General features: G+C 43.9%; 1 protein-coding gene across 2 annotated transcripts in view; it reads left to right on the plus strand.

The window, feature by feature from the left end:
- LOC145778175 (alpha-1,3/1,6-mannosyltransferase ALG2-like) overlaps window positions 1-10,284 on the plus strand; it is a 44,999-nt gene extending 34,715 nt beyond the window's left edge. For both annotated transcript variants that reach the window (XM_082589609.1, XM_082589610.1), the window contains 4 exons: window positions 606-728; window positions 6,596-6,744; window positions 7,374-7,477; window positions 8,863-10,284. In XM_082589609.1, the coding sequence (XP_082445735.1) occupies window positions 606-728; window positions 6,596-6,744; window positions 7,374-7,477; window positions 8,863-8,995 (509 nt within the window). In that variant the 3' untranslated portion in view covers window positions 8,996-10,284. The remainder of the gene's footprint in view (window positions 1-605; window positions 729-6,595; window positions 6,745-7,373; window positions 7,478-8,862) is intronic.
- Window positions 10,285-20,368: the final 10,084 nt, after the last annotated feature.

Genomic DNA, 20,368 nt, shown 5'->3' on the forward strand with positions numbered 1-20,368 from the left:
GTAATAGTTTTAATTATATATTTGGACCTTTTCAACGCTGTGTTTTACTTCGTTAAGTTTGTTATGTGAACCAGTATTTCACATTTCTGTTTTTGGAATTTGGCATAAAGTTTTTGTAAAGTGCTTTCTGATCAAACGAAGGCTTTGCTGATATTTTAAGATAGACAATCAACTTGCTTTTACCTGTTAGTAGATCAGCTCATTGACACGTTTCAGGCATTTTTTTGTTCAAACTTGTGTCTTGCCACTTAATACTTGTTTGCACATCGGTTCATATTTCCTACCCCAACCAGTGACACACCTTTTCAACTAAAAACTGCACTTGCCATCTTCTCACTGAGAACGTCCTCAATCATTGCTAAGAAAAATCTAAACTTATTGTTTTGCTTCTGCTTTGCTTTTGCTTTTGCTTCATCGCATACTTGCAAGTCCGCCGCCAATTCTGATGGCCGAGTCAAGCATGCGCCATTGTGCAAACGTTTTTTACTGCTAAAAGTTTGAACTGCAGCCAATAACGCGACATCCCGCGAGCCTTCAGCCTAAATTTCTCATGAACTTAGAAGTTTCTGGAAACAAAAAGTAACAAAGCAGCGATTGTTGAGCAGACATCCTTCGCGAGGAATTGAGTCATGAGGAGTGGGGTGGTGTGCATCTGGTTATGGCTGGAGGCTACGATGATAGAGTCATCGAAAATGTTTCTTATTACAAAGAACTTGTCAGATTGGCAGGTAAGTGAATGCTTGTCATAATAAGAAGTACTTTTTTATATGAAGCCATCGTTTTAATCTTATGCTATACGGTAGATTTTTGAACACAATATGGAAGTAACTGAATATTATTTGTAGTCCGATAAAACCACGATTAACTGCTCTCTGGTGGCCTTTCTATGTAGTCCGAGGTTCGTAAAGGAATACACTTGGCCTCCCCACAAACTCAAACGATAGGCGTCTAAATCGTTCATAAGTCAGTTTTGATGACCGACGAAATGTCTAATCTAAACTAAAGCTAGCTGATATTTACAAGTTTTAAATATTTGAGAACCATCAAACAATGTGTCTATATGCACACATAGTTCTGCTTGGTCTGGCGCCTATTCATCTTGACACTTCATTCGCATATTGTAAGCCTGTCAGAACTTGTCGCGTCAACAACAATTGCCTTTGGGTAACCCAGTGGTTTTCAACCTTTTTGGTGGAACGGAACCCAATGAAACATTCCAAACGCTCGAGGAACCCTGCTCAATAATTTAATTGCCTTATGCAAAAAACATCGTTTGATTAGTAAGAACTCCTTGAAGTGAAGAAAACATGTCGACGAAATTTCGGGGAAAAGCAGAAAGTTAAAGGTAATCGCATCACAAGCAAACAACGAAAATTCAGGATCGCAGCAAACATGTTAAAGTGTAGCAAATTTATTAATAGTGGCAAACCTAATCAATATTTGATTATATTTAAACAATATGCATATAATAATAAAATAGACTCTCGGATTTGAATGTAAACTTGCGGAACCCCTAGACTTACTGGTGGAACCTTAGGGTTCCGCGGAACCCTGGTTGAAAACCACTCTAACTTTTCTGCATCGAAACCGTGCTTCCTCGGTTGTTGCTGCTAGAATTGTTTATCAAATACAGGGTGAACAGAAAGTCCGTGGACTTTTTTTTATTTTATAATTAAACATATTGAATGTCACTGTAACGAATAGAATTATATAACGAAAAGAATAGCCTTCCACACTATGCCGTTATATCGTTCCACTTGGCTATTGCCTCGAGGGTTGTATCTAGTAGACCGACTGGTCGGAATACCCTTTCCATGCAGCCACTCTTTCAGTTCGCTCGACATAAAATTTGCACCCTGGTCGGTGTGGACATACGACGGAAATCCAAACACGGAAAATAAATCACATAATTTTTCGATAACAGTAGATGCCTTCATGTCGGCACATGGATATACAAAGGGAAATCTAGAAAATTCGTCCACGATCACCAGCAAGTATCTGTTCTTGGTGGCAGATGCTACAGGACCTTTAAAATCCATACTGATTCTTTCGAAAGGTTGGGTTGCTTTGATGAGGTGTTGTTGCTCTTTGGGCTTATAAAAAGCTGCTTTAATTTCGGCGCAGTCTTTGCATTGCATTGCGACGGCTTTCACGGCTTCCAAAGAATAAGGAAGGTTTTTCGTTTTTATATAATGCCACAATCGTGTAATACCAGGATGGCAAAGTGATTCATGTAGCAATTTTAAAGCGGCTTCTGATGTTGTTGTCACAGATGCCGATGTTGCTCTAGAGAAGGTGTCAGGTGCAATGTTTTTATTTCCTGGTCTGTAAACGGTAGAGAAGTTATAAGGTGAAAGTTCCAAACGCCAACGTTGTATTTTATCATTTTTTACCTTGGAAGGATGTTTTAAATCGAACATAAAGGAAACGCTTCTTTGGTCCGTAATCAAGTTAAAGTGTCTTCCCAGCAGTAAATGCTTCCACTTTCTTAATGCTTCTACAATTGCGTAGGCTTCCTTTTCAATTGCTGAATGCATTTGCTCCGAAGTTGATAAGGTTCGCGCGTGAAATGCTACAGGACGGCCGTTTTGATTTAATGTTGCGGCAATGGCAAAGTCTGAAGCATCTGTTTCTACAGTAAAAGGAATAGATTCGTCGATTGGTTGTAAAGAAGCATGGGTTAATTTCGTTTTCAGTTTGTTCAAGGCAGCCAAAGCCTCACAACTTAAAGGCAATTTTTCTGTTTGCACGAGTGGCCTAACTGTTGCAGAGAAGTTAGAGATCCATTTGGCGTAGTAGGCGAACAATCCCATGATTCGCTGCAATTCTTTCTTTGTTGTTGGTACCGGCAAATCTTGCAATGCTTTGATACGTTGGGGATCTGGTTTTATAATTCCAGCTCCAACTTGGTAACCCAACAAACAAACTTCAGTGCGGTTGTACAAACTTTTTGCTTCATTAAATGTAAAGTGATCTTCTTTAGCAGCTTTGAGTAGTGCTGCGAGATTGTTATCATGCTCTTGTTGTGTCATTCCTCCCACGGTGACATTATCCAAGTAGGCATTCACGCATTTTAATTTGTGTTTTGCAATAAAGTTGTTAATTACTCGTTGAAACGCGGGTACCGCGTTTGTCAATCCAAATGGTAAGTATTTCCATTGGTACAGCTCGTGCGACGACTGAAATGCGGTATAACGGCGATCTTTGGGGCAAATTGGTATTTGATGGTACGCAGATTTTAAGTCTAATGTGGATATATACTTCCACTTGGCAACTTCATTTACTATGGATTCAATGGATGGCAAAGGGTAAGCGTCCAGCAAGGTATACAAGTTGATTGTCTGGCTGTAATCAATGCACATCCTCTTCTTTCCATTACCATTGTCGACGATCAAGGGCTGGGCCCTCCATGGGGAATTGCTTTTCTCTATGCGGCCTTCGCGTAATAATCGTTCCGTTTCGATTCGAATTAGTTCTTGGTCAGCCGATGAGAATTTACGAGTTTTAACAGCCATTGGTTTGCATGTAGGAAGCAAGTGTGAAAACAACTCAGGATATTCGACTTGTGCTGCAGGCATAACAGATGACACAAAAAGTTCAGGCAAATTACCATTAAATTGAAAAGTTACACTTTTATGGCGTTCGAGTAAATCATCGCCTATGATTGCGTCAGAAACCAATTCAGGCATAATAAGAAATTCTGCCTGTTCATAAAAGTGATTGGCAAATTTCAGTTTAACATTACAAATACCATAAATGTCGGTTTTTAACGAAGTGTTAGCCATGTTTGCAACGAAACGAAGAGACGTATATTTAATGTGGTTTTTGTCCACAAAGGTCTTGCTTAAATAACTGTTTGTACTTCCAGTATCGATTAAAGCGTTAGCGAAGGCATCGTTAATTTTCACTTCACTTACAACATGTTTAGAAAATGTAGAATGCAGTGTAGACATTGAAGCTAGACGAGGTGAGTTTATGCAATTGCTTGTAACAACACCCTTACGACTTAAGCAACACTTGGCATAATGGCCAGTTTTGCCACAATAATCACATTTTTCGTCTTTTGCAGGACATTGATTTCTGCGGTGCCAATTACGACTACCACAAAAAAAGCATGTAAACTTGTTCGATATGTGCTTTTTAGTTTGTCTTATTGCTGCGGTTGTGCGATCCTGGCTGGACGAATCTTCGCTTTTACTTTGAGTGTACTCATGTCGAACTGTCGGCAGCTCAGTTGAACAACTTTGCACAGCACACATGTTGTGGTGAGAATACGTTTCTGACGTGCTTTTTGCCAATTCTAAAGCTCGAGCCTTGGCGTAAGCTTGATCAAAAGTTAAAGTCTGATTTTCGAGAAGACGCTCTCTTATGAGTGTGGACGAAATCCCACTGATTAAGGAGTCTCTCTTCATGTCGTCTCTATAAGCTACTGCATTGACGGGGACAAAGTTGCAATTTCGGCTCAGATTATTTAGACGTGAAACAAATTCGTCAATTGACTCACCGTCTTTTTGTTGTGCAGTAGCAAGCAGATGTCGCAAATAGATCTCGTTTCTTGGCTTGACGTACAAGTTTTTGAGAGCTGTTATTGCATCGTCAAAATTGTCGGCTTCAGACACAGTTTTGTAAGTGTTTGCCGTAAGGAAAGCTGTCAATATGTTGAGCTTGTTGACTGGTTCCTCTCCTTCAGCACGAGGCATGGCTTCCACAAAGTTTGTAAAAGTCTTGAACCAAAACTTCCAATCGTCTTCTGCTGTTGGTGAATTTGGATCTACGGATAGCTTTTCTGGTTGAAGACATTTCCAGTTATTATTGGCCATCTCCGATTGCTTTCAGGACTTGCACTTTCTATCAACTCTTCTAGCTTCGATTTCTATGTAGTTTATTAAATTGTAACGAATAGAATTAAGTAACAAAAGTAGATGACACCATTTAATGGCTTTAATAAACTAAATAGGCACTGCGTCTGAAAAACATAACAGAACATAAATATACCTTCACGTAACAGCAACAGAAAACTATACTAGCACCACCCTACTTCAACCCAAGCAGCGTGTTAATGGTAACTCAACAAAGGTGTAAAGGAAGACGCGACCTTACACGTGAGCGGCGCCGCTGCAATCAACACAAAGCTTTAAGCAACAGAACAGAACTTCACGACAGTCACTAACATGCCTTTTAATATGCTAAACTCTCTAAAATTTAGGTCTAATTTTAAATGTAAGGTCTAAAATGAGCCAAAAAGAAGCCATCATTCAGGTCCATCGTGCAGGGAAAACCAACTCTGAGATTATTAAGCTCTTAAAACTTTCCAAATCCACCATTTACCATGTTGTGAATAGATTGAACTTGGTACATCTGAAGATCGTCCTAGGAGTGGAAGACTTCGCACTGCTTTAAGGCTGTCCGAGAAAGGGCGAGGAGAAACCCAAACAGATCCATTCGTCAAATGGCCAAAGACATGAATGTGAGCAACACTTCAATGAGAACCATTGTGGAAAAGGATCTTCAGTTTTCTCCTTACAAGATCAAAAAACGGCAGTTCCTTACACCTCTCCAAAAGCAAAAGAGACTTGAAAGAGCTCACATTCTTAGAGAACTGAAGGCAGGCATGGCAAGAGATCATATTTTCAAACGAAAACTCTTCACAATTGGAGTGCAGTTCAATAATCAGAATGATAGAATTTATGCAAAGTTTTCAGCAGATATTAAAGATTCTGTGAAAAGAGTTACTGCCATCAAAAACCGTCTTTATCCTGGTGTGGGCCGCCATCTCCAAAACTTGGAATTCTCTCATTTTCGTAGAACAAGGGGTTAAGATCAATTCAGATCGCTTCATCATTTACATTTTGGTTCCAACCCTTGAAGAGATGAAGAAACACTACAAAGATCAGCTCTTCACATTCCAACAAGATGGTGCAGCATCCCACACCTCAAGAAGGGCTCAGGACTGGTGCTCACGTCAACTTCTAAGATTCTGGAGCAAGGAAATGTGGCCTCCCTCATCGCCTGATTTAAATCCCATGGAATTTTGTATGTGGTCGTTATTAGAGGCAAAGGCCTGTTCCGTTGCTCACTCAAGTGTTGATGCTCTGAAGCAATCACTCCTGCGGAAATGACCCCAGGATAAGCTACGTGCCTCGGTCAAACACTTCCGACAAATAATTGAGAGAGTTATCCATGTGAAGGGGAGCCACATTTAAAATAAATAAATTTATTCCTTGTATTGTAAGCTCTCATTGTGATATCTTTTTGATGAAGTTTTATTTATTTTCTTTTAATAAATCGTTTATAAGTTGGTCCAAGGACTTTCTGTTCACCCTGCAATATAAAGGAAGATGGAAATGTTAATGAACTCAAAGTTCGCATGAATACATTTTATTTTAATTAAAATGATGTCTAAATACATTTAGTCATCAAAACGAAATACATGTACAATGTACATGTATTAATGTATTATTTTATCACCATCGTCATGTACACAGCCTAGGAGCATAGTTTGCAGTGTAGGTGCTGTGCTGCCACTACACCAACTTGTTTTATCGCTAGGTTGCAATTATTTTGCTTCATTCCCAAGAAACTTTGATATTCGCAGATTCCCTGCATCTTAAAGATAAAGTTTCTTTTTGTCGTTCTATTGAAAGTAGTCAGAAGATGGCGCTATTGAACGCATCCTGTGCTGTTCTTTACACCCCTGACAACGAGCATTTCGGCATCGTGCCTGTAGAAGCTATGTACATGCAGGTGAGTCAATATTTCAAAACAAACACATCTGCTTCGTGGAGTATCGGAGCTAGCCAATCATTACTTTGTTATTCATTGTACTTTTTCAGCTATGGGAAGTCGAGACAGGGCAGCCCAAAGGCCAAAGACTTTGTTTCACTTCACTTTTTGCACAGTTATTAGTTAAAAAACCCTCTTTATAGATGTTGATACGGCAGTGGGATGACACGGCAAATAAAGCGATCGCTTTCCAATCACACGATCCTGGTTCGACTCCCGGCTTAAGGCTGGTTTTTGATGAACCTCTACCCAGGGTGTATACCAAGATTAAGCTCTCAAAGAAGCTTTCTCAGTCCGAGGATAAAGATTCCCAGAATTATTCAGTCAATAGATTAGATCACCCCTTCTGTGTTAAGAACACCCAGTTTTTACTTGGCTTGTTACGTCCGTGGCAACAACACATTCGAATTCATTTGAAAACTTTGTGGAATGTTCGATGACGTTGCCGTGATGCGTTCATCGCTATTCCTGCATCAGGCTTGACTGCCCAACACGCATCTATTGATCTTTGACCCAGTGACTTTTAGTTTGCAACCGTTGCAACTTTGTCTTCTGGAAACCATTATATTTTCGTTTTTATCCTGTGACAGACGCCAGTGATTGCCGTGGACAGCGGCGGGCCTCGGGAGACGATAGTTCATCAGTCAACTGGTTTTCTGTGTAAAGGTGAACCCGGAGACTTCTCTCAAGCCATGTAAGTTTATGGGGATGACTTCGGATGCCAAGGGGTCTAGGTGATTACCATGTTAAAAGACTACGTCAGAAATGTGCGATGTGTTGGGCCGGAGCAAAAGTTTTGTAAGGGACTACCGTGACGCATTGCAAGTATTTTTGTGTTATTTACTTATTCACAGATAGAAAGTACTGTGCTGCTACTTGGTGCCGGTTTCAAATTGGAAGCAGATCCAAATTATGGAACAGGAACACTATACTCGGCAAATGTTTGCGCTGCCGCGCCTGGTTCCGATCATACAACCTTTTTGTGCGAAAATTTGATGGGTGTGTGCGAGGACACTTGCCTCTTGCCTCGCGAGACGCCTAAAAGTCCAGTGTATCGTTTTCAACTCTTTTTTACCAGAAAATATTAAAAAAATTGTTTTTTTCGCAATCGACCATTTCTCCACCTGAGGATATTCTTTTGTTTAAGCTTTGAGACGTTGCAGCTTTGAGCTTTGAGAAAATGCAGCACTAACCATCTCACTGAAACTGATTTCAATAAACCCATAAAGGATTGCAATACATTCAACCGGTGAAAATGCAGCTTATTTTCATTATTTTTTCTATAATGTGGCCAAGCTTAATAGGAAATGGAAATAATATTCTAGGAAATGTAATAAAAGCTGTAATAAGACGTTTTTTGGTTTCAAAAGTTTGCATCAGAAAAACGAAACAAGACAAATGGATGTCGTCGTGAATCAAATTATGTTAAATTTTGCTTATGCTTTTATGAAATATCTTGATGAGATTTGATTTGATTTGGTTTTGAATCTGTAGACTGACAAAGCCTTGATCGGTTATTCCTGGTAGTTTCGCATACTTGTAGAGGTTTTTGACGCAGGACCGGTTACCCAGATTGACAGAGTAAAGTTTCCGATTGTTGAAGTCTTGTTGCCGAAAATCATTCCAGCTATTAGATGCCGCTGAATGAAGAGCAGTCCTTAACATGCGTCGCTCAAGTGCACACCCCGAGAGTCGAACCAGTGCCGCTTGATCTTGAAGCTTCTTCGTTCACGATGTCACGCGCTAACCAACTGAGCTATGGAAGGTCGAGATGCTACGTTAATTGGTCTGAGGGGGTCGCGGTGCATAGAAGGTTGAAAACCCCTGGTCTATGCCTTAAAACTCCTTCGTTAGCCTGAAATTACACGTTGATTAGCCAAAGTTTACATTCTTGTGCTATCTAAAATACCTCACCACATTTGGGTTTCTTTATTCTGATGTTAGAAGCTCCTAAAGAAAATCAGACTAAAAGCACTGAAGCTTTAGGCAATGAAAAACCTCCCAGGTTTCTAATAGCAAGAAACGTTGGGTTCAGGTAAATCCAGGTTGGTACGCTAATCGCAAGTTTGTTTGTTACAGGCTGCGCTTTGTACGGGAAGGCGACCTCTCGCGACAGATGGGAAGCGCTGGGAAACGCCGCGTGACTTCGTCCTTTTCATTCGAACATTTTTCTGTAAATTTGAACGGAATAATTCAGTCCATACTGGCATGAGAACAAGAGACAGGGGTCGCAAATATCACATGTCAACTTTAAGGAAAAGTGTCAGCACCGTTATGCTACGTCACATAGGTTGGCACAAAACGTCACATTTGACGTTGCTTAGATAATGTACACCAGGGGTGGGCAACGTGCGGCTGCATGCGGCACTTTTCTATTTTTGTGCGGCCCTTCATCTTCTTCCAGCTATTTTTCATCAATTAAGGCTATTTTCATCTCGATTTACCCAATTTCGAAGCTTAAGAATTGATATGCTCGTCTTTTCACTCCCCTGTAGCCTACCTGGGAAATAAGTTTTGCGCCTGTAGAAATCCAGTTTGAATTAAATTCACTGCAGGAGGATGACATTCTTGTACAAAATTTCCATAAGATAAACTCCATTGCTAAAAATATAAATTAGTGTTTATTTGATGTGCGGCCTTCCTGCAAGCATTACATTTTCCTAACTGGCCCTTGTGTTAAAAAGTTGCTCACCCCTGATGTAAACAGTCTCTTACTTTTACCAAGACGTTCACCTTTTCACGTTTAATCACGTGTGGGCTTTTGCAAGAAGGCTAAACTCCTTGTTAGTTTTGTCCAAAACAATTTTTCGTATCAAGAATGCATCAGCAATTGCAACTTACTCCATCTAAGTTCTGAGAGTGGCGTGCGTCATATGAAAGCGTTGCCAGATTTTCTGTTCATTTTCAGACAAAGATTCAGCGAATACTTTCTAGTCAAGCCTCGACCAAAATTATCACTCAAGTGTAGCCTGCGTCTAGTTACGAAAAAATCAAATAAATGATGTCGATAAATTGAGACCAATTATATCCCTGCAGAAATAACAAATTAGAGAAATCACAAGGGAAATCAACGTTACACTCATTGTTGGACTCATCCAGTGATGCCAAAATGAGATAAACTGATGATGTTGCACAGCAGCAGCTTGTTGTTAATTTGTGTTTTTCAGGTTGTAGCTGAATTGCTTTGAACTTCTAAACACTAATGCTGTGATGATAAATTAAGGTTTTAAGCTTTTGCAACTGATTTAACAAACATTTGCTTTTCTGAAAGTCAAAAATAATATTTATGCTGAAACAAACCTGGCAACACTATTTGACTGCCCTACCCAACAAATTGAGTTTACCACCACATAGAATCGTAGATGGTCCTGATCAACAATTACATTGCATCGAAAAGAAACTCGCGCTGTTTGTGCTTCTTGGTTGCTTAAGCTTATGTCAGTTTGACGTAATTGCGCGTTCTGCTCGTGAGACCAATACGTTTATTTTTTCGCGACTCAGTTCAATTTTCTCTTTATTTACTTGTGAATCAGATAGATCCGTCTTGCAAGAAATGACGGACCTCTGGAGGGTAACAACCCCAGACGGGGACAACATCTCGGGTGAGTTCACCCCGGAAGAATTTTCCGCCGCCCTCCAGCACATAAAGCCCCGGGCCCTGACCACCTATGCCCGGAGTTGATACTCCATGCTGCTGCCTCCTTGAAGTCCTGGTTAAAAGATTTCCTTTCCTGCTGTTTGCGCCACCTGAGAATTCCCAGATTCTGGAGAAGAGCCCTTGTGGTTGCAGTCCCTAAGCCGAAGAAGCCCCCAGGGGACCCGAAGAGTTACCGTCCAATCTCACTGCTCTGCATCCCCTTCAAGATCCTCGAGAGACTCATCTACGCCCGTGTCGAACCAATAATAGATCCGCAGCTCCCCCGTGAACAAGCTGGTTTCCGACACGGACGATCAACTGTAGATCAGGTCACGCTTATGACCCAAGACATTGAGGACAGCTTCTCGGCTAAGAAGAAGGCTGGCGCCGTGTCTGTTGATCTCACGGCTGCCTATGACACCGTATGGCATAGCGGCCTTACCTGCAAGTTACTCCGTCTGCTCTCTGACAGACACATGGTCCATATGATGATGGAACTTGTGCAAAACCGCAGTTTTACCCTCACAACCAGTAGCGGTCGTTGAAGCAGACTACGCCGACTTAAAAACGGCGTCCCACAGGGCTCAGTCTTGGCTCCTCTCCTGTTCAACATATACACCTACGACTTGCCCCCCACCATCTCCAGGAAATATGTTTACGCAGACGACCTGGCACTCAGCAGGAAACTGGCAGTCAGTGGAGAGGAACCTCAGCCAAGACATGCAAACACTATCAGCATACCTCCAAAAATGGAAGCTACAGCTCAGCAAGTCAAAGACAGTGTCGGCGGCCTTCCACCTTAACAACCGGGAGGCACAGCGTGAGATAAACATCAAGATTGATGGGGAACGCCTGCCCTACTGTGCCGAACCTACATACCTCGGCATAACCCTGGACAGGTCACTCACGTACCGCCGGCACTTGAAGTCACTGCGCCAAAAACTATCTACACGCGTCGCACTTTTGGGGCGATTGGCGGGTTCCGGCTGGGGAGCTGGTGCTAAAACTCTTCGTACAGCTACCCTAACCCTTGTTCATTCCACCGCTGAGTACTGCGCGCCGGTCTGGTATCGTAGTTCTCACACCCACCAGATTGATACCGCCATCAACTGCGTACTGTGACTGGATGCCTGCGTCCCACTCCAACGGACTGCCTACCCATCTTAGCAGACATCCAACCCGCTGAGCTACGCCGTAAAGGAGCCACGATTTCTCTCGCTCGCCGCGCTTTGGACCCGGACCATCTCCTCCATGCAACATTCAAGAGACCACCACCTATAAAGCAGCGGCTGAAATCAAGACGCCCCTTTGTGCCTGCCGCACAACATCTCCTTAAGAACGCAGAAGAACTTAGTTTAAGTGCGGCACACTGGACGAACCACATGTGGAACACGGAGTGGCAAAATCACACCTCCACGCTCCGTGACTTCATACCCGACGCCGATCCCCGTCCACCAGGAATGTCCCTCGCAAGGCTTGCGTGGGTCAGGCTTAACCGCCTGCGAACTGGCGTCGGCCGCTTTCGTTCGGACATGCACAAGTGGGGCCTGGCTCCTTCATCAGAATGCGAGTGTGGTGCCACGGAACAGACCGCAGACCATGTCATCCACCACTGCCCAACCCACCGGCCTCCACACGGTGCGCATGGTCTGAGAATCCTGGACGACGAGACTGCTGAGTGGCTGAAGATTTCCTGCCCTCCAATCTAGCCTGGAAAGATCGCTCATACGCCATCATCATCATCAGTTCAATTCTGTATCCAATCCAGGTTAGGTGGTGAAATTTCGATTTGTTAAAAGATTTTCAACTCAGGTAAGTTTCATCTGCTGGGCATGTATATTCTCGGGGGGTACCATCTACCAACCCAACTTTGTGCACAAAGAAACAGCGGTGTTGATCCGGGTGTGCGCTTGAGTAACGCATTTCAAGGACTGCTCTCCATTCAGCGGCACCTAAAAGATGAAATAATTCAGACAACAACGATCTAAAACTTTACTTTGTCAATCTCAATGGTTTCAAGCCTCTACAAGCAGGCTGATGTGAAACTGCCAGGAATGAGAGCTCAAAGAAGCTTTTTCAGTCGGGGAATTAATTTCCACAATCGATGCAGTATTAACGTAGAGACAGAACCGAAAGCAGAGTGGATAAGTTTATGCTCGGCAAGAAGCAATCTAAATCTTAGCGCTAGATGTTAGCTACGCTAAAAACAGCACATATAAGGGGGATATCGGGGGGGGAAGAACAAGCACCTTCTCGTGGTCCCTCCCGTCAGTACCATATCTTTGAGAAAAGATATGCAAAACGAAGCTTGTCACACTCGAGCAAACCAGGCCCAGGGTGGATAGGGAAACGCCCTTCTCAGGGCGCGGCAGCTCCTCTGTCGAAAAGTACCGACGACCCACCGTACTGCAGCTGAACACCGAGGGCATTACTGCCAGCAAGCTCAGCATCATCGAGTATCTGGCCACAAAACATCAGGCCCTCGTTATTCTCCTCCAGGAGACCCACTGCACATCTGTGGATAAGTTGGTATTACCCAACTTCACACTCGCAGGCGCAACCATTAGCAGGAAACACGGCCTCGCCACGTTTGTCCATGAGCAACTGAGCTGGACGCCAATAGACCAGTCCAGTGCCCAGTCGGAGATAGAGTGGTTATGCATAGACATATCAGGCTATCACATCATCAATGTCTATAAGCCACCACCCTCACGCTTAACACCAACAGCCATCCCAGTGTTCCCCCAACCCAGCCTCTATGCTGGCGATTTTAATTGCCACCACGTCGACTGGGGCTACAACACCACCAACACCGACGGAGAAAGCCTGGCCTCATGGTCAGCCAATAACAACCTCACCCTACTGCACGATCCCAAGGGTGCAGCGAGCTTCTTCTCCGGACGCTGGAACACTGGTACAAACCCCGATCTGGCTTTCGCAAGTGATGACCCCGATAATTGCCAACCGGACAGACGTGTGCTAGAGAAGTTCCCCAGGTCCCAACATCGACCCTCGATTATCACGGCTCCAACGCTCATAATGCCTGTCCCGAGCAAGCCTGTTAATCGATGGAACTTCAGAATGGCTAACTGGGAGTACTACAGCCTCCTCACCAATGAAGCCACACAGTATCTCCCATCCCCTCACACCAACAACGTGGAAGAAGCCTACCAGGACTTTTGTGATGCAATAACATCAGCGGCAAAACAATCCATCTCCCGCGGCCGACGAAAGACCTACATACCGTGCTGGGACAAGGAGTGCGAAAGCCTCTACTCCGACTTCCTCCACGCCCCTCAGGGCAATGACACCAACAGCTCAGCCACAGCTCTGCTGGCAAGGCTGGACTCAAAGAGGAAGGAGCGCTGGACAGAAGCCGTTGAATCAATCGACTTCACGCACTCCAGCCGCATAGCATGGAGTACACTGAACAACCTAACTGGCAGATCACGTGCCTCTCGTCAACAATGTCCCGTTTCAGCAAATTCCATCGCCTCACAACTTGTGGAGAACGGGAAATACAAATCGAGAGACCGTGAATCCGATAGATCCGTCTTGCAAGAAATGACGGACCTCTGGAGGGTAACAACCCCAGACGGGGACAACATCTCGGGTGAGTTCACCCCGGAAGAATTTTCCGCCGCCCTCCAGCACATAAAGCCAGGTAAAGCCCCGGGCCCTGACCACCTATGCCCGGAGTTGATACTCCATGCTGCTGCCTCCTTAACGTCCTGGTTAAAAGACTTCCTTTCCTGCTGTTTGCGCCACCTGAGAATTCCCAGAATCTGGAGAAGAGCCCTTGTGGTTGCAGTCCCTAAGCCGAAGAAGCCCCCAGGGGACCCGAAGAGTTACCGTCCAATCTCACTGCTCTGCATCCCCTTCAAGATCCTCGAGAGACTCATCTACGCCCGTGTCGAACCAATAATAGATCCGCAGCTCCCCCGTGAACAAGCTGGTTTCCGACACGGACGATCAACCGTAGATCAGGTCACACTTATGACCCAAGACATTGAGGACAGCTTCTCGGCTAAGAAGAAGGCTGGCGCCGTGTTTGTTGATCTCACGGCTGCCTATGACACCGTATGGCATAGCGGCCTTACCTGCAAGTTACTCCGTCTGCTCTCTGACAGACACATGGTCCATATGATGATTGAACTTGTGCAAAACCGCAGTTTTACCCTCACAACCGGTAGCGGTCGTCGAAGCAGACTACGCCGACTTAAAAACGGCGTCCCACAGGGCTCAGTCTTGGCTCCTCTCCTGTTCAACATATACACCTACGACTTGCCCCCCACCACCTCCAGGAAATATGCTTACGCAGACGACCTGGCACTCCTGCACTCAGCAGGAAACTGGCAGTCAGTGGAGAGGAACCTCAGCCAAGACATGCAAACACTATCAGCATACCTCCAGAAATGGAAGCTACAGCTCAGCAAGTCAAAGACAGTGTCGGCGGCCTTCCACCTTAACAACCGGGAGGCACAGCGTGAGATAAACATCAAGATTGATGGGGAACGCCTGCCCTACTGTGCCGAACCTACATACCTCGGCATAACCCTGGACAGGTCACTCACGTACCGCCGGCACTTGAAGTCACTGCGCAAAAAACTATCTACACGCGTCGCACTTTTGAGGCGATTGGCGGGTTCCGGCTGGGGAGCTGGTGCTAAAACTCTTCGTACAGCTACCCTAGCCCTTGTTCATTCCACCGCTGAGTACTGCGCGCCGGTCTGGTGTCGTAGTTCTCACACCCACCAGATTGATACCGCCATTAACGACTCACTGCGTACTGTGACTGGATGCCTGCGTCCCACTCCAACGGACTGCCTACCCATCCTAGCAGGCATCCAACCCGCTGAGCTACGCCGTAAAGGAGCCACGATTTCTCTCGCTCGCCGCGCTTTGGACCCCGACCATCTCCTCCATGCAACACTCAAGAGACCACCACCTATAAAGCAGCGGCTGAAATCAAGACGCCCCTTTGTGCCTGCCGCACAACAACTCCTTAAGAACGCAGAAGAACTTAGTTTAAGTGCGGCACACTGGACGAACCACATGTGGAACACGGAGTGGCAAAATCACACCTCCAAGCTCCGTGACTTCATACCCGACGCCGATCCCCGTCCACCAGGGATGTCCCTCGCAAGGCTTGCGTGGGTCAGGCTTAACCGCCTGCGAACTGGCGTCGGCCGCTTTCGTTCGGACATGCACAAGTGGGGCCTGGCTCCTTCATCAGAATGCGAGTGTGGTGCCACGGAACAGACCGCAGACCATGTCATCCACCACTGCTTAATCCACCGGCCTCCACACGGTGCGCATGGTCTGAGAATCCTGGACGACGAGACTGCTGAGTGGCTGAAGATTTCCTGCCCTCCAATCTAGCCTGGAAACATCGCTCATACGCCATCATCATCAGCACATATAAGACACGCAATAGAAGGCAAATTAGTGCTATGTTACAAACATAGTTGTCTTTGGGAAAAAAAGATTGTGGGTTTATAAAATCATAAGTCGTGTGCTATTATGTAGCCTACGAGTTTGTTGTATAAAGCTGTTTTTCCCTCACGACCATCAGCACTCTTGATAACGCACCATGGCCGTTCTTCATAGCAAGTGCCTATTTATACAAATCTTTAAAATATCAGCGAAAATAACACCGGCTAATTAAGCTAGTCGTTGAATGATTTGACCCGGAAAAAAATAATATTAAGCTGAAACTTTGTCAGGAAGTTCGAGTGGTGATGTGGAGTCACCAAAAAAAAAGCCCCATGATTCCACTTTGGGAATAGTGAGTTTTAGCCATTTCTCCATAATGGCAGCAGCTCCCATAGGCCAAAATTTCTAAGATTGATTTTTTATACCTCATTAGAAAGATAATTTAATGCTAAATCGCTTTCACATAAGAACTATGGTCAAAGACTATACCGTACTCATTTAAAGTTATAAGACTTGCTACTCAATGCAACAAACAGTGTAGGCCTACCAGCCTCATTTTTTAATCGTAGATCGCTATAGCGAAATCGATCTATGATTAAAAAATGAGGCTGGTCCACTAGGTATTTGTTGCATTGAGTAACAAGTCTTATAGTAATGCTACGAGACAGTCTGTAGAATTTCTCGCGTTTTTGTCCCTTTTATTTCATTTAATTAATTTAATTCAGTTTCTTTGGGGAAACTCTGTAATCTCAAGCATTGGTCCTCGCTTTGTTTTTTCAATCCTTTTGTTAGTGTTTAGCTAGGAGTAGGCGGTCCCACGAATTACCCATAAGTACCCATAAGCACCATAAGTACCCATAAGCCCCATAAGTCGCGTCGAATTACCCATAAGTACCCATAAGTCGCGTCGAATTACCCATACGCCCCATAAGTCGCGTCGAATTACCCATAAGCCCCATAAGTCGCGTCGAATTACCCATAAGCCCCATAAGTCGCGTCGAATTACCCATAAGCCCCATAAGTCGCGTCGAATTACCCATAGGCACCATAAGTAGCATTGAATTACCTAGAAGTAACGTCGAATTACCCATAAGCCTGTATAGTGTAGAGTGTAGTCTATAGCCGTCTAGAAGCCTAGTAGTCGGCTGCATAGCCGAGTGGTGAGGAGCACGGGCTGGGCGTTCCAAAATATAGTTTGACACCGCTCAAGAGCAGGACACTTGAAGGCATGCCTAAAGGTGGAAACAAAGATTGGCTTCGTTGCCTTCTCGTCCGCTTATGTGTAATCTGCAGTTTGCTGCAGCAGATGGAGTGTTTTGTCCGATAAAACACCTTAACATTGGACAATTTTCCCTATGAACCAGGTGACTGCAGCATAGCAATCGTTCTCGCACTCAGCCAGAGACTTAATTCTTGCTTTGAACTTGATAATTAAAGAAAAAAAATAATAATGGCAAGGGTGGGAATCAAACCCGTGTCACCAAATTCAATAGCCTTTGCCTTAACCACTCAGCCACGTAAGCGCTCGTGAAATCTTCGCTTAATTTGTTTATATGGGTAATGTTTCGAGAACGCTCACAATATTATCAGTTTAGTTTGTTTTTATTTCTGACCATCACAACGAAAAAACAATACACGACAAACTTAGCACAGATTTATAAAAGGTAGAAGCGACAAAACGCGGACGTTATAACGTGCACGATACCAAAGCCTGCAGATTACATATATACGCTGACATGAGGCGTAAGTAATTCCACGTTGCTTATGGGTAATTCGACGCAACTTATGGGGCATTTGGGTAATTCGACGCGACTTATGGGGCTTATGGGTAATTCGACGCGACTTATGGTGCTTATGGGTAATTCGACTCGCGTCGAATTACCCATAAGTCGCGTCGAATTACCCATAAGCAACGTGGAATTACTTACGCCTTCATGTCAGCGTATATGTAATCTGCAAGTCGCTGTTGCGACTTGCGATCGTGTCACTTAAACTGATTGTCCTGCTTTGGTATCATGCATGTTATAACGTCCGCGTTTTGTCTCTTCTACCTTTTATAGACCTCTGCTAAGTTTGTCGTATATTGTTTTTTCGTTGTGATGGTCAGAAATAAAAACAAACTAAACTGATAATATTGTGAACGTTCTCGAAACATTACCCATATAAACCAAATTAAGCGAAGATTTCACGAGCTCTTGCGTGGCTGAGTGGTTAAGGCAAAGGCTATTGAATTTGACGACACGGGTTTGATTCCCACCCTTGCCATTATTCTTTTTTTTTTTAATTATCAAGTTCAAAGCAAGAATTAAGTCTCTAGCTGAGTGCGAGAACGATTGCTATGCTGCAGTCACCTGGTTCATAGGTCTATAAAAGGTAGAAGCGACAAAACGCGGACGTTATAACGTGCATGATACCAAAGCAGGACAATCAGTTTAAGTGACACGATCGCAAGTCGCAACAGCGACTTGCAGATTACATATACGCTGACATGAAAGCGTAAGTAATTCCACGTTGCTTATGGGTAATTCGACGCGAGTCGAATTACCCATAAGCCCCATAAGTCGCGTCGAATTACCCATAAGCTCCATAAGTCACGTCGAATTACCCAAATGCCCCATAAGTTGCGTCGAATCACCCATAAGCAACGTGGAATTACTTACGCCTCATGTCAGCGTATATGTAATCTGCAGGCTTTGGTATTGTGCACGTTATAACGTCCGCGTTTTGTCGCTTCTACCTTTTATAGATCTGTGCTAAGTTTGTCGTGTATTGTTTTTTCGTTGTGATGGTCAGAAATAAAAACAAACTAAACTGATAATATTGTGAGCGTTCTCGAAACATTACCCATATAAACAAATTAAGCGTAAATTTCCCGAGTGCTTGCGTGGCTGAGTGGTTAAGGCAAAGGCTATTGAATTTGGTGACACGGGTTTGATTCCCACCCTTGCCATTATTCTTTTTTTTCTTTAATTATCAAGTTCAAAGCAAGAATTAAGCCTCTAGCTGAGTGCGAGAACGATTGCTATGCTGCAGTCACCTGGTTCATAGGGAAAATTGCCCAATGTTAAGGTGTTTTATCGGACAAAACACTCCATCTGCTGCAGTAAACTGCAGATTACACATAAGCGGACGGGAAGGCAACGAAGCCAATCTTCGTGTCCACCTTTAGGCATGCCTTCAAGTGTCCTGCTCTTGAGCGGTGTCGAACTATATTTTGGAACGCCCAGCCCGTACTCCTCACCACTCGGCTATGCAGCCGACTACTATAGGCTTCTAGACGGCTATAGACTACACTCTACACTATACAGGCTTATGGGTAATTCGACGTTACTTCTATGTAATTCAATGTTACTTATGGTGCCTATGGGTAATTCGACGCGACTTATGGGGCTTATGGGTAATTCGACGCGACTTATGGGGCTTATGGGTAATTCGACGCGACTTATGGGGCTTATGGGTAATTCGACGCGACTTATGGGTAATTCGACGCGACTTATGGGTGCTTATGGGTACTTATGGGTACTTATGGGGCTTATGGGTAATTCGTGGGACCCGGAGTAGGTGCTAGTTGAGATTGCAGGGCACATTTAGTTATGGGTTTGTTTGGGACTAGGGATGCTGTCAGGCATGCATTCACCATCTGACCATATGTTTTCTATTCTATTTGAATAAGGAGAATCAATAGCAGTTGTATGCTTGTTAGTAAATGTAACATTGTGTTAATTATGCTGGACAAAGCCAGCTAATGACTTGGATGAACCAAAATTGGTATGTAATTGTATCTTATGTGTGTTATATGTTTTAGTGTACTGTTATGCCATTGTTTGTACATGCTACATATCTGTGTGTGTAGTTAGTAGGCTACCGGTAAACAGATTTCAATTTCACCGTTCTTAAAATTTGTAATTTCTCAACCCCACAACAATTAGTGAATAGGCTAATTTAAAACTACAAATTTCAACTTCAACTTACCTAGTTAATTGTCTGTGTTTAAAATAATTTTTTGTTATCTAGAAAACCGCTTATTGTCATTTCCCTGAAGTAAAAGAAATTTGGAACTTTTGCGTGTGGTGCAGCAGAGAGTGACAGTCAGCGCGTAATTTCAATCCGTAAGAGAAGCGGGTGTCCAAGTCCACCAAACGCGCTAACTTACACAGTCAACTGCTTCAAGTGGACAGTTTGCAGGGTTAGTTCAGAAAAACAGAAAAGTTTTATTATTCACATTTGAAGTTATAGCCTTAAATACAGGCTATAAGGCGGAATCCACCATTAGGCTTTAGCGGGGTGGATTTTTGTGAGCAGTGGCATGCAATGAATTATTCCATAGTTAAGCCAGAGCTTACGAAAAAGCATACAATTTTCCTTCCGAAGTTACTCCTCAAATTGATTTTGGATAACTCAATATACAGTCAGTGGCGTAGCAGCCACTTGGCGGTTCTGGCTCTGCGGCAGGCTGCAAGGGGGCGGCAAAATGAGGCTGCACAGTGTACACAGCACGAGAAATGAAGTAAT

The sequence above is a fragment of the Aplidium turbinatum genome, chromosome 10 (assembly GCF_918807975.1).
Source record: "Aplidium turbinatum chromosome 10, kaAplTurb1.1, whole genome shotgun sequence".
Classification (NCBI taxonomy): domain Eukaryota; kingdom Metazoa; phylum Chordata; class Ascidiacea; order Aplousobranchia; family Polyclinidae; genus Aplidium; species Aplidium turbinatum.